Here is a 15,660-nt window from a genome sequence, read left to right on the forward strand (position 1 = left end):
TCTCTATTGTCTTCTGGCACTTTTCTATTCACTTCATATCTTGTTGTTACCAACATAAGTGCCTGCTCCACTCACTTTTCTGAATTAAAAATTCACCCCATACACAGGAGCATACTCAATGTCTCAATCGTTTCTATGTTATATGTTTGTGTTGAGAATATTGGCTATTAAGCTTAACTGCTGGTCAAAATTATTCGCGATGGTGGTGTACGAACGAATCGGCGGTCTCAAGAAGTGGGTGAGAGAGGGATCTAGTAATGACTTTGAGTTTGAAACGAATATTTTTGTGTTCGTGGATAGCTCACACGGTAGAGCCACGCTCTCACCTGCCAGGCGGAGTTGTCGTACCAATAAGGTCGCAGGTTCAAACCCCACCACCGCCGCGAAAAATTTTTTATTCTCTATTGTCTTCTGGCACTTTTCTATTCACTTCATATCCTGTTGTTACCAACATAAGTGCCTGCTCCACTCACTTTTCTGAATTAAACATACATACATCATACATACATACATCATACATACATACATACATACATACATACATACATACATACATACATACATACATACATACTACATACATACATACATACATACATACATACATACATACATACATACATCATACATACATACATACATACATCATACATACATACATACATACATACATACATACATACATACATACATACATACATACATACATACATACATACATACATACATACATACATACATACATACATACATACATACATACATACATACATACATACATACATACATACATACATACATACATACATACATACATACATACATACATACATACATACATACATACATACATACATACATACATACTACATACATACATACATACATACATACATACATACATACATACATACATACATACATACATACATACATACATACATACATACATACATACATACATACATACATACATACATACATACATACATACATACATACATACATACATACATACATACTACATACATACATTACATACATAACATACATACATACATACTACATACATACATACATACATCTACATACAGGCTATATATATATATATATATATATATATATGTATATATGTATATATATATATATATATGGCCTGGGATAACGCTGGTGTGTTGCAGCTGACATCATCATAATATGATAACATCACTTATATTCTGGTACGTTTTGTTTTCTTAACCCCAATGGAACACGTTTACAATCATAATATGATTGATTATTCTATTTTTGGACGCTGATATAATAACCGTTAATTATATCCTGCTTGGTTCCACGATGTGTCGAATCTCAATGCATTTGTACCTCAGATCGTTTTTGGCGATATCACTGAGGGAGGCGTGATGATAATACAATGAACACATAAATTACAATTACAGTTTCGAAAGAGATCAAAATACCAAACAGGAAACGTTTCGGACTCGAAACCCGTCTTCAGCCATTATCAATAAAAACATTACATTATTTAAAATCCAGACAGATGGTAGAAAAGCATATTGGACGTCTTGTCGGTTAGTATGATCTCACCATGTAAACAAATAGAAGTGTTCTCTTGGTCACAAAGTCAAAGTACTTGTGCAGAATGTAGCGGATTATTAAACAATGGATAAAATTAAGTGCGTAAAGAAATAGAGGTGTCACTGCCAACGAATCGGTATCCCAACATCTCTCTCTCTCATTCTCTCTCTCTCATTCTCTCTCTCTCTCTCTCTATATATATATATATATATATATATATATATATAATAATAATAATAATAATAATAATAATAATAATAATAATAATAATAATAATAATAATAATAATAATAATAATAATAATAATAATAATAATATATACTTTATTCATCCAAAAAAAATGGAAATTCGTTTACAGACGTGGCATGCATGAAAATGTATAAACACAAAGTTGAGAATCTATGGCGACAATGTATACATATATATATATATATATATATATATATATATATATATATATATATATATATATATATATATATATATATATATATATATATATATATATATATAAATGGATGATGCCAAGTCTGCAAAGATAGATCATCATCAAGCCCTACTGCAACCTCCTCGTGGTGTCGAACGGTAACAGGTCAAGCTGGCCAACTGCAGAGGGCGACAAGAATAGGCAATGGCAAACCATTCTTGTAACTTTGCCGAGTTAACTGCATGAATAAGTCCAAAAAGTTAAACGGTGACAGCGTAAAGGGGAGCATGTTTTCACGGAAGACTGCTGCCTCGCTCGGTTGGGAGCGTGATGTTCGTCAGGTCACACCGAACCGTCAGCCAGTTACTAGGCGAAATAAATTTAACAAATGTGACAAAACCAAAATTGGGACATGGAATGTCAGGACCTGTGCCCAAAAAGGAAAACTAAACAACATTCTGAAAGAAATGAAACGGCTCCAAATAAATATTCTTGGCCTGGCAGAGATGAGATGGAAAGAGCAGGGAACCATGTCAAAACAAGAAAACAACATGACATATAAGATCATATGGAGTGGTGGAACCTCTTTCCAAAAAGGAGTAGGGATGATCTTAGACCAAAAATCAACCAAATTTTACAAAGGGCACGTAGCAATCTCAGACAGAGTTTTGCTGGTTAAGCTAAGAGGACCTGTAGTTGACACCAATATTATTCAAGTTTATGCACCAACAGAAGAGGCGACAGATGCAGATATGACAGAGTTTTACCATTCACTAGACAAAGCAAAACGAATGTGTAAATCACAAGAAGTCCTTATGGTAATGGGGGACCTAAATGCTAAGATTGGCAGAGGCAGAGATGGTGACATAATCGGACCACATGGACTCGGAGACAGAAATGAACGAGGAAACATCTGGGCAGATTGGTGTAGAACAAATAAATTAATGATTTCAAACACCTGGTTTCAACAACACCCAAGAAGAACCTGGACATGGCAATCACCAGGGGACAGAGCAAGGAACCAGATAGACTTTATAGCAGTATCATCAAGATTCAGAAATGGCATATTAAATTGCAAAACCTACCCAGGCGCCGATGTAGACAGTGACCATGTCCCAGTTGTTTGTACAATAAGGATAAAGTTTAAAGCTATTCAGAGAACAGCTGGTAGAATAAAGAGGGATTACAGGTTATGCAAAGACAATGGCATACAAACAAAAATGAGAGAAGAATTTGAAAATGCACTCATGATACAAAGCCAAAGTGAACCTGATAATGAAAAATGTGAAAAACAATTTGATATATTCCAAAAGTGTGTCAAAGCAACTGCAGAAAAGCATTTACCAATAGCTCAAATAAACAGCAAAAAGGAATGGATGACAAATGAAATTCTAAACCTATTTGAAGAAAGACGAAAATGCAACAGAGGGTCTGCAGAATACCAAACATTGAACAACCACATTAAATCCAAATGCATCGAGGCACACGAGAACTATCTAGACTGGAAATGCTGCGAAATCGAAAGAGAATACAAACCCAACCCCCAACAAGCTCACCAAAGAATAAAAGAACTATCAGGGAAAAGGAAAAGCAAAGCAGCAGGAAGTTGTATCCAAAACAAACAAGGGGAACTGCTATTTGAAGAACAACATATAGAAAGCCGATGGGTAGAATACATAGGCGAACTGTACAATGATCCAAATAGAAATGAACCACCACTGAAATTCAAAGAACCATTAAGCGGACCAAACATCACCAAAAGTGAAATTGAACATGCCATGGAACGAATGAGGGATGGTAAAGCAACAGGCCCTGATGAAATATCTGTAGAGGTATTAAAAAGCCTAGGAGATCTGGCAATTGATGAACTTCACATATTATTCAACAATATATACAATACTGGGAAAATTCCAGAAGATCTCTGTAACTCTATTTTCATAGCAATACCAAAGAAAGCAGGTGCAGTCAGATGCGAAAATTTTAGAACTATAAGTTTAATAAGCCACATCAACAAAATACTGTTGCGTATAATTATCAACAGGCTAAGGAATAAGATTAACCCCGAAATCGCAGAAGAACAATATGGATTCCAACCTGACAGAGGGACAAGGAACGCAATATACCTCCTCCGTGTTTTAAGTGAAAGAGCTATACAGGTTCAGACCCCACTATACCTCTGTTTTGTCGACTACAAAAAAGCTTTTGATAGAGTATGCCACGAAGAAATACTAAAACAACTGCACTCCATTGGCGCTGATGAGAAAGACCTCAGACTCATGCAAACATTATACTACACCCAGCAGGCATCTATCAAAATCGGAAACTCTACAGGAAATTCCATTCCTATTAAGAAAGGAGTCCGTCAAGGGTGTGTTGCCTCACCAGATCTGTTTAATCTATACCAAGAAACAATCATGAGGGGCATAAATAATATGGAGGGAATAAAAGTGGGAGGTCACAACATAAATAATATAAGATACGCAGACGATACGGTACTCATTGCAACATCAGAAATCCAACTTCAAAAGATTGTTGACAAAGTGGTAGTAGATAGTGAAGCCAAGGGAATGGAAGTGAATATCACCAAAACGGAATGCATGGTAATACAGAAAAACCCCGAAAACAACAACACCTGCAATATAACGATTCACGGCGAGCAACTTACCAACGTAGAAAGTTTTAAATACCTAGGTTCAATAGTGACAACAGATGGAAGATGTAACCGAGACATACGAGCAAGAATAACTCAAGCCAAACAGGCCTTCATGGACCTGGGAAACATTTTGAAAAACAAACAGATGTCGTTCGGGATTAGATTCCGAGTCTTGAAGTGCTACGTGTGGCCAATCTTGTTATACGGATGCGAAAGCTGGACTACAAATGCAGAAACACAAAAGAACATTGAAGCTTTTGAAATGTGGTGCTTGAGAAGGATGCTGAGAATATCGTATACTGCACACAAAACGAACGAAGAAGTGCTAAAACAAACATACCAACAAAGGAAACTAATGCCCTTAATAGTGGATCGACAACTATCCTTTTTCGGACACATAGTAAGGAAAGATAAGAATGAATACCTGGCAAGTTGTGGAAAAATACCTGGTAAACGCGCCCGGGGGAGACAAAGAAAAACACTTATAGACCAACTGAAGGGCTTCACCAGCCTAACAATCCAAGAGCTGTTTGAAAAGGCAAGAGACAGGGAGGAATGGAGAGAGATAATTCATGCAGTATCCGAAGCCTGGACCAGGCATGGAACCTAGAAGAAGAAGAATATATATATATATATATATATATATATATATATATATATATATATATATATATATGCAAATGCACAAAAAAATTGTAAAAATATACAACCAAGAACCAATAGTAACACTTAATATATTAATTTGATAAATTGAGATAGGCCATACCTCTGGGCTTTAGTCCGAACTTGTGTGTGCATATTTAAAAGATAGAATTTAATTTAAATCACAGTTGCAGTTAAAAATTCGAACACCATGTGGCAAAAATGAATTAAGGTGACGTGTTGTCTTTGTTTTTATAGATATTAGGCGACGGCTTCTCATGGAGAACTTAATATATTTGCGAAGGGGGTGATCGCCATCCTTCATAACTTTCTCCATTTTCCTTAGAGAAAATCTCTTGAACAGTTATCTTCACACCCACCAACAAATCTGTCGATCTCAGATCTGTATGCCGTTTCATCATCTTTAAATATTAACCCTTGAAGGACAGTGTCGTCAGCAAATTTCAAAATTGGGACCAAGTCACTTGTACAGTTATTTCTGTAAACCGTAAAGAGGCGAGGAGAGAAAACTTACCCTTGATGGGCTCCTTTATTACTAATTATTTTATTAGATTTGTTTCCATTAATTTCTACAAATTGTGCTCTCTCTAAAAGAAAGTCTAGAATCCAGGAAATCAAACAGGGATTTATATTCAAACATTTCAGCTTTTTAACAAGTAAATGGGACCGAATCGTGTTGAATGCTGAAGAAAAATCAATAAAATATAGATAGTTCGAAGATGACGTCACTCAGGTCTTTGTTATTGTTTTTTGCCATCCGCGTTTATGAGTAATGCTCACTGAACTGTATTAACTCGACTATAAACGTTCATGGATGCACACAGTTTTGTGTGTTGGTCCGTTATGCCTCCGGATGGCAGTGTTATGAGCTTCTTAGCCAAGCGCATACTATCTATAACGAAGTTGAAGCCACTCAGGTCTTTGTTATTTTTGTTTTTTTTTTTTTTGTTTTTGTTTTGCGATCCATGTTTATGAGTAATTCTCACTAATCAGCATTAATGAGACTATAAACGTTTAAGGTTACAGATCGTTTTGTGTGTTGGTCCGTTATATTCCCGGATGGCAATGGTGCGAGTTTCTTAGTCAAGCGCACAGCATACACACACATATATATATATATATATATATATATATATATATATATATATATATATATATATATATAATATATGTACTAATATAAAGCACCCATTGTGGGTTTCGAAGCGCAATTTAGCGTTGCTCTCGCAGCTTGGAGTGGGGTGCCAAACTGATCCGTGGGTTGCGGGTGTATCCTGGGTCCGAGTCTGCTCACTGCGAAAAAGTTTTTATTTCGTATTGCCACTTTTCCAATCTTTTCATTGTTTATCATCATTGAAATAAGTGCCTTCTTCAAACACTTTTCTGATTTTAAAGCAATGACGACACAAGACAATTGAATGATAAAGGTGTCTATTTATTCACACAAAACGTTTTATAACGAAAGAGGACTCAGAAAACGTTCTAATTGAAGGTCCACAGTATTAAAAGAGGAAGTGAATGTGCAATAAAGAGATCATGGAAATAAAAAATGCAATAACCAATCAGTAAAATGCACGTTTACGTTAAAAGCAACAATTATCCTGTACTTCTAAAATTATTATTTATATACCTACTATTCATACAACTGCCATACGTGTCCTCGTCGTTTCTCGCCGTGCTAATTGAGGAAGGGTCTAATGATACTTGTAGCCTACATATAGAAATAATCCCAAATTATAAAACCGATATTTTGCTTTGTTTTGATATAAATTTCATGTTCGATAACTAACGTAATTTTGTTTCCTAGCAACTCCCTGATTCGACAAATTCATTGCATCAAGCATCAATACACTATTATAACATCAATGCGTACAGAATGATTGCACCATTTGATTCACGCGAGTTAAACACGATTATTTACCGCATCTCCTCGTGTCGCGTTATGAAATTTTCCATTTTCCGGTTGTGAGAAAGTTAGAGATGTATTACTGTTATTAGATGAACTTTATTACCTTTACTATTACAACTACTACTGCTGCTACTGCTACTACGGCTACTAATGCTACTGCAACTACTACTATTGCTACTGCTACTACTGCTACTACTACTACTACTACCACTAGTACTACTACTACTACCACTAGTACTACTACTACTACTACTACTACTACTACTACTACTACTACTACTACTACTACTACTACTACTACTACTACTACTACTACTACTACTACTACTGCGGCACTTATGAGGATTGAGCATTCAGGCGGCGGGCTCTTCCGTGGGGACTACTGTACAACCGAAAACTCCTATAATTAAGTATTTTCCGATATAGATACTTTCCGTCATTCAACAATATGCGTGATGTGCGATATGATAATTATAATCTGCATACAACTGTTTTCTAAACAATGTTTACAAGATTATTATCATGCAATTATTTCATCATTAAAAATGATCATGATTATTGATATTTTCTACAAACCTCGTCATCCCACAGACAGAATCAGCTCTTCGTGTTTAGAAAAAAAATTGTACTACCCGACTGATGAAAAATACATGACGTAAAGAGAAAATAGCAATATCCCTTTACAGCGACATCAGCTCTTTCCTCTTTACAATTTGGGGTTTTCACTTGCTAGCTAAAAAGCTACCCAAACAAGAAAAAATTATCAGTATAAAAATAAATAAATCGCTGAATAAAATGGTAAATAAATAAATATAAAAGTAAGTAATTAAATTAGTAAATACATAAATAAATATATGAATGGACGATTGATTCTGTCTGTCTGATAATGGTGCCTGTTTGTAAATATCCATCGACAAAATGCATAAAAGTGATATTTGACTAATGTAAGTAGGCGGATAAACTGGTCGAAATCCTCGCCATCTTTCAGAATGATGGATTGGGTAGATTACAAATGATAAGTCTGTTGACATTTATTTTTCTCAATAGCCTTTCAAATTTGACATTTACAAGCATCTCTTGGCAAATGAACAAAATATTGAATTTGTCGAGATGGGTTTTATAGGTCTCAATGAATGGGACTGCGATATAAAGTATAATCCGTTTGTCTCGCTGTAATTTGCAATTCTGTTTTATGTCGGGGTGTCCCAGATATCCGAAATTGACTGTTATCTTAAAATGACAGATTTATTAAATTAAATTTTTGTGCAAGTTAGGAAACCAATGTCCTTCTCTGCAAGAAAATAGATAATCTTTACCGAACTCTTATATTTTTGACTATAAATTCATTTTTTTGTGTGTAACAGCTCATCATACTACTATACCATTTTGTGGCTGTGGGAAGAGCTCCGTATGTTTTAGCGTCCGTCTTTGTTTCTCATGGGAAATGCGCTTTATACTTATTGTGTGTTCTCTCTCTCTCTCTCTCTCTCTCTCTCTCTCTCTCTCTCTCTCTCTCTATCTCTCTCTCTCTCACCCCCACACACACACAGAAGCGCGCGCGCACACATGCACACACATACACGGAAACGTATTCTGAGCTTCTCTTGAAACAAATTATGCTTTTTCTTAATTTGAAGATGTAAAAAAAACTCGTTTAAACAACATAATATTAATATATTTCCTAATAACTGTTAAAAGGAGATGCGCTAACTCTATGCCAGAGCTGCACTTATAACTGTACATATATTATACTTTACTATTAACAACCATCATCAAGTGCCCGTCATGTACAACACGATGTCAAACATTCCTCCCTATTTGTATCTGTTATTAATCTGCTTGGTTGATATACTATGATAATGAAGATATTGCATAGATTACCTGTCATAAACTGAATTCATTCTTCTTATTTCAGGGGAACGTTAATGATCTATTTGTGTGTGTGTGTGTGTGTGTGTGTATGTGTGTGTGTGTGTGTGTGTGTGTGTGGGAAAGGGGGGGGGGGGCAGAGATAACCTATGCATCAGTAAGTTCGTAGCCATCGTTAACTTATTATAGCCTGACTAGAACTGTGGCCTTCGTAAAGTTATGGCCTGACACTCACCAAAAAATGACGTAAAAATGCCAGTCTTTTGCCACAAAATAAAACAAATCTTGAGTTGTATTCAATAGTTCAACCAACGAAATAACTTGTTTCCATGAGCTCTACTAACGACAACTCACTAGACGCTAAACAAATCTAAAAAATGACGTCAAACTGCCAGTCCTTTTGGGTTTCAGCGTAGCCATCGTTATGTTATAGCCTGATACTGAAATCCAAAAGGACTGGCAGTTTGACGTCATTATTTGTTTTTTGCACCGTCTAGTGAGTTGTCGTTAGTAGAGCTCTTGGAAACAAGTTATTTGCTGAACTATTGAATACAACTCACGATTTGTTTTCTTTTGTGGCCCAAGACTTGTTTTTTGACGTCATTTTTTTGGTCAGTATCAGGCCATAACTTTAAGAAGGTCACGGTTTCAGTGTCAGGCTATAACAGAGCGATGGCTACGCTAGAACCCTCAAAGACTGGAAGTTTGACGTCATTTTTAAGGTTTGTGACGCTTCTGGTGAGTTGTCGTTAGTAGAACTCAAGGAAACAAATGATACCATTGGTTGAACTATTGAATACAACTCATGATTTGTTTTCTTTTGTGGCCCAAGACTTGTCTTTTGACGTCATTTTTTGGTCAGTGTCATGCTAAATATGTTAACGATGGCTACGATCAGTTGCAGTGTAGCACCACAGAGTAAGAGACATCGATAGGACCGCTTTTCATTCATTCGGGAAAATAGAAATGATGATAGCGTGACATTAACCTGTATGATACAGGTTTTTACTACAATGCATGAGCCACACGTACATCGCATCACCCATCCCCTCTCCCTTGCTATACATTTCTTGAGATGTTATCTTATATCCTGATTTTGATCGCTTTCTTTCCACCATACTTTCAGACCACTGATGGTCAACGATTCCCAGTCTCCTTTTTCTAAAAGATAGGGACAAAAAATATTCCGGCGGAAATATTGTGGTTGTAGCATGTGATCCGTTGAAAATATTGTTTCAAGATATGAACATCCATTTCCCATACAAGTTAGTTAAGCGTAGGTAGGTAAGCAAAATATATAGATAAATAAGTAAATAAATTAATAAATAAATAAATAAATGAAAAACACCAACAAAGACAACCCTCCAGCCTCCTTCTTCCAAATACTAAAAAAAAAACAAAAAACAACAAACAAAAAAACCCAACAAAAACAATACCACCCCCCCAACAAACTAGCAACAATAACAAGTTTAACCAAAAAAAAAATAAAAATAAACAAATAAAAAAAAAAAACCCCAGCAAAAATCGAAAATAAAACGAAACGTACACACATTAAAAGCACAACTAAAGATATAATGTATTTTATGCAGGTCATAGATACTTTCTGTTAATAACGTGCAGTTATTTGCAGATCTGATGACCCACTTCCTTATGTGCTCATTGTTGTAATGGAAATCTCAAAAAAAAAAAAAAAAAACGACGCAAAATACTGTCATTACAACAATGTTAGGGGGTCCGATAGCTCAGTTGGCAAAGCACTCGCTTCATACGCAAAGGGACCGAGATCGATTCCGGGTGCAGTCGAGATTTTTTTCCCCCTGTTCACCCAGCAGTGATTGGGTAGCTTCGTCTCTTAGATCTGGTGGAAAGTACTTTGCGATAAACTAGCGTCCTATCCAAAGGGTAGCAAGCAATTGCTATTGTCCGTTTCATGCTATAGAAACCGGGATGAACTCCGGCTCCATGGACCGAACGGCTCTGAATGACAACAATGTTAAACTAGGCCCGTGATTGGATTCAATAGTTTGATGTCACGTCGCCCAGCAACGACGGCCATCGTGGTTCTAAACAAAGAAAAACGGTACTTTTTATTCTTCGTGCTGGCTTGAACTTTTCATATGTCTTGTGATCAGAATGCGTAAAAGTCAAAACATGATCAGATTTATGGTTTTTTTTTTCTCCTCTGGATACGCTTTTATGCTCGTCGGAGAAATATTTCATAAGGGCGTCCACCATTGTTCCGATAGTTTAGAGCCAGTTACTAAGTTACCAGGCGTCATTACGAGGGAAGTAACGTTACGACTGTTGAGGCGTATTGGGTTAGGATGTCAGACCTGATATATGTACACATATGTACGCGCATTGAGCATGACCTAGTCATGGCATGACCTAGTCATGATTGGACTGTACATATAATCTCTATTCCTTGGTATTTATCATTGTTTAAAATTATAGAGGAATGGATATAGGTAATATTGATAATAACAGTTAACTACTCCTTTTTATTTTCTCTAACGTACACAATCATCCCATTGTCATCACGCTCAGAGGATCGAATTTATCGATTTATGTTCAGATTTGCGTCAGAAAATGAAAATTAGATAGAACAGTAGTAAAAATTGTTACAAAATGTCAAAATGAAAACTGGTGATAAGAGAGTGACACATTAAAATAGAGATGGAAAAAAAAAAAACAAAAAACAAGGAGAAGGATTCTTTCATAAATCTAACCATAAATCAATCAGATATCATCTATTCGACACAAAGTTCTGAGGGTATTACAGGATCTGTTTTCAAGGGTCAAATGTGTCTTCAAATATCTTTTTATCAAAAATGCTTACCTATTGTCAAGAAATATTCGTAAAAATAGTTGTCATAAATAGGAAAATAAAACTATATTTTCTTAATGCCAAAGAGCAATTTAAAACCTGTCATTTTTTCAGGCTAGCTGTTTGAAAAAACTACATACATAAACTTTCATGATTCAATTTATTAATACCAATTGTTTAACTCAAACTCTATGATGTTACAAAACATAAGCTCCTCACCTCACAAATAAAAACTTAATCCGATCTAAAGAGTCGCCATTCCCTTAATTTTGTGTTTTGAATTTCATCAGAGCCAAAGTTAATTAAATGAAACATAACTTTATATGAGTCACAGATTGTGATACTTTTGGGTCATTTTAGCGCCAGAAAAAATACAGGATTTTTGTCCTAAGACTAAGAGACGACACAGGTCCCAATTTCATCTCTAAAATATATAATTCTTGGTTCTGTCCCAGAGTATGCTAAGGAATTTTCCCGTCTTTTCCAATCGCGCTATTTTTTTCAATCACAGAAAACTTCAGCTCCGAGGTTCTGGGTTGTGTGTGCGCGCGCGTGTGTGTGTGTGTGTGTGTGTGTGTTGGGGAGGGGGTTCTTTTAAATAGTGACATATTTCGACTCATTGACTGCCAGTGTTCTCTCTCTCTCTCTCTTTCTCTCTCTTCTGTGTTTATGTGTGTGTGTTTCTCTCTCTCTCTCTTTCTCTCTCTCTCTCTCTCTCTCTCTCTCTCTCTTTATCACACACACACACACTCTCTCTTCTGTGTTTGTGTGTGTGTGTTTCTCTGTTTCTCTCTCTCTCTCTCTCTCTCTCTCTCTCTCTCTCTCTCTCTCTCTCTTCTTATTTTGCTTTTACTTGTGTTACGTTTCTCATAAAATGCAAAATAGATCTACTCTTTAATCCAATAATTCATAAGAACCTATAAGTTTGTTTAAACATGTCTTTGAATACATGACAGCATCATCATACTCTATAATTGGAATAATAAATAATTCTAAAGATTCCTTTCATCCAACTGTCAGATGTGTCAGTTGTAATCACGGCGAACAGAGAAAACAAACTGTCAAAACGATATTAGACTTCAGGGCACGGGAGTGAAGTTTAACCGGGATGGGACAAAAAATTAGTTTTAAAATCTTAACATAGGAGGTGTGTTCTGTAAGTATTAGGACTTTTCTCATTCTACGAAAATTGCTCACTGAATTGCCAGAAAGTGTCCCTTTGTAAGTTGACCCACCAATTCCAACAATTCTGAAGAAAATGGAACGCTCCTGGAAGCTTTCCAACGGTCACAATGTCAAGCACTATCTGCGATGATGGTATCGTTTTTAATGCTGACGATTTGATAATGACATTGAAGATAAAGAACTTGCTTTATATTTGTAAATTATATTTTAAAAGACAGCAGTTGTTATGTCTTTCCATTAATTCTTTGTTCAAGGCGAGGCCAAAGATCTTCCACCGACTTCATCAATTTCCGGAAGTGGGAGAAACACTTGCTGTGGCATCAGGATTGACTCAGAGGAGATATTCAGAACGGCCATCGTAGAAAAGTCGCTTAAGTAAGTAGCTTCTATATTATTATTACTTATATTGTAATATCTATGCTTTCTTTGGACGACTTATTTTTTGTAAGTCATTGGCTCGGCCTTTTTCATTATTCTTCTAGATTACTTTGTAAACATCTTTTCTTGATATACCAAACATATGTGCGTGCATGTATGTATATATATATATATATATATATATATATATATATATATATATATATATATATATATATATATATATATATATATATATATGTATGTATATGTGTGTGTGTGTGTGTGTGTGTGTGTGTGTGTGTGTGTTTTCGAGTTATTGATGAGTATGAAATCTACAGAGTGCTCGACAGTTTTAGGAGCACGAATTACATTTATGTCCTCACCTCTTTTATAATTTTGTCTACAACGCTGTTTCTCGGTGTGATTCCTCAGGAATTATACGAAGAAACAGCATTGTAGACGGAAATACACAAGAGGTGAGAACATTCATATTTTTCAGTCTTCTTCGACCTTTCTTCTTTCTTCACCTCATGTCTTTCACTCTTTCTATCCCCTTCCTTCCCATCCTCGTCTATTTTACATAGATTTATAAATAGTAATTTATATACCTATGCTATTTTATTTCTCATTCTCCTTTTTCTCCTCACATTCTGCTCCTTTTGCCCTTCTTACACTTCGTTCTCCCTTCCTTTTCCCTCTGACTGATCTTCCCTCTCTTCTTCCTCTTAATCAGATTTTCTAGCTTGCCATTAAAATCAAATACAACCGACATTGGTGTTATTAAACATTAGTTACCCGAGATCTTATGATGCGGGCGAGATAATAATTTTAAAATACTTAGCAGTTTTGTAGATCCAACTTTTTCATCTGTGATATTCGCCAAATTAAACTAAGATCAAACGTCACTCTTTAAAAAAGAAAACCCAGATCATAGAAAATCTATATGGAGGGTTTGTCTGTTCAAATGGTTATCGAATTTCTTGTAATGTAGTGATAGATATTGATGTCTCTCAAGGTTGTTTTAAAAAAAAATCTCCAGTTGTATTTACTTTATGTTTACTTTACCAACGTTTATACCGATGTCCCAAAATATATAATACCACAGACGGTCCATGGTTTGATCTCTTATGATTACGAAGTAAATATAAAAAAGAAATTCAACCTTATTTAGATTTTCCATCTCAACGTCTGAAAGGAAACAAAAACAGATTTTCAAAAAGTTAAATCCAACATTTATTCCACTTTATCGTCAAACCAATCTTTCATTAGGAACACTTTGATATCACAATTTGCAATGACCATTAATTGGAACAATTGTGTAAAGAGAAAGACACCAAAACAAATAATTTGAGACATTAAACAACAATGAGACGAACACTTCGTCGGATTTGTTTTGATAAACACGTGAGTGGCGTTGAACAATCTGTTACGAAACACATTTTTGGATCAAATTTCTTCAATTTAATGTTAACCCCCCCCCCCCCCCCCCAAACACACACAATAATAATTTTATTTTTAAACGTCACGTTAATTGCCAGCATTTTCACCACTCTTGGTTGAGATTGTCTTCAAATGAAATTAATTGGTTTTTAAGGGTAATTGAAAAAGCAATACATCATCATCATCATCATCATCATCATCATCATCATCATCATCATCATCATCATCATCTTCATGCCAATAATCATCCCCACCACCACCATAACTCACCAGAATGAACATTGTCATAATTATCAGTTTCGTTTCCATCGTCTGTTGTCCGGTGGTCTGCTTGTCAGATTACAGTAGCTGAATTCTTGTCCATCTAATTACTTCATTAAGTCCCCCACTTTTTCATTTATCCCTACAAACTTAAGCCCCTTTGCTGAATATGATTTAAAAAATTCTCATTGTGACCCATAGACTTGAATTGCCATTATGCCGCTGTGGTTTAGATAATTAAAAATTGAATTTATACTCAAAACTATTAATTTTGGCTTGATTTTTATAATTTAAATGATGGGTATTATAAATAAATTAATGTGGAAAAAAATCCAAGAAACATGTCTTATTCCTTATTATTTTAACTTTCAATTTACTTTCGTCTCTGCTTGTTGTTCACCTCCATTACACACCTTTTAGAGGCGGTGGATTTGTTTAGTTCCCGGTACAGTTTTATAATCTCATCGTCAGAAATAGATGAAATTTGAAAT

General features: G+C 35.4%; 1 protein-coding gene across 2 annotated transcripts in view; it reads left to right on the top strand.

The window, feature by feature from the left end:
• LOC144980946 (ras GTPase-activating protein 3-like) overlaps window positions 1-15,660 on the top strand; it is a 96,782-nt gene that overhangs the window by 14,504 nt on the left and 66,618 nt on the right. For both annotated transcript variants that reach the window (XM_078928931.1, XM_078928932.1), the window contains exon 2: window positions 13,363-13,483. In XM_078928931.1, coding sequence (XP_078785057.1) covers window positions 13,363-13,483 — 121 coding nt within the window. The remainder of the gene's footprint in view (window positions 1-13,362; window positions 13,484-15,660) is intronic.

This window comes from Berghia stephanieae, chromosome 10 (genome assembly GCF_034508935.2).
Source record: "Berghia stephanieae isolate SIO BIC M18660-M18661 chromosome 10, UCSD_Bste_1.3, whole genome shotgun sequence".
Classification (NCBI taxonomy): Eukaryota; Metazoa; Mollusca; class Gastropoda; order Nudibranchia; family Aeolidiidae; genus Berghia; species Berghia stephanieae.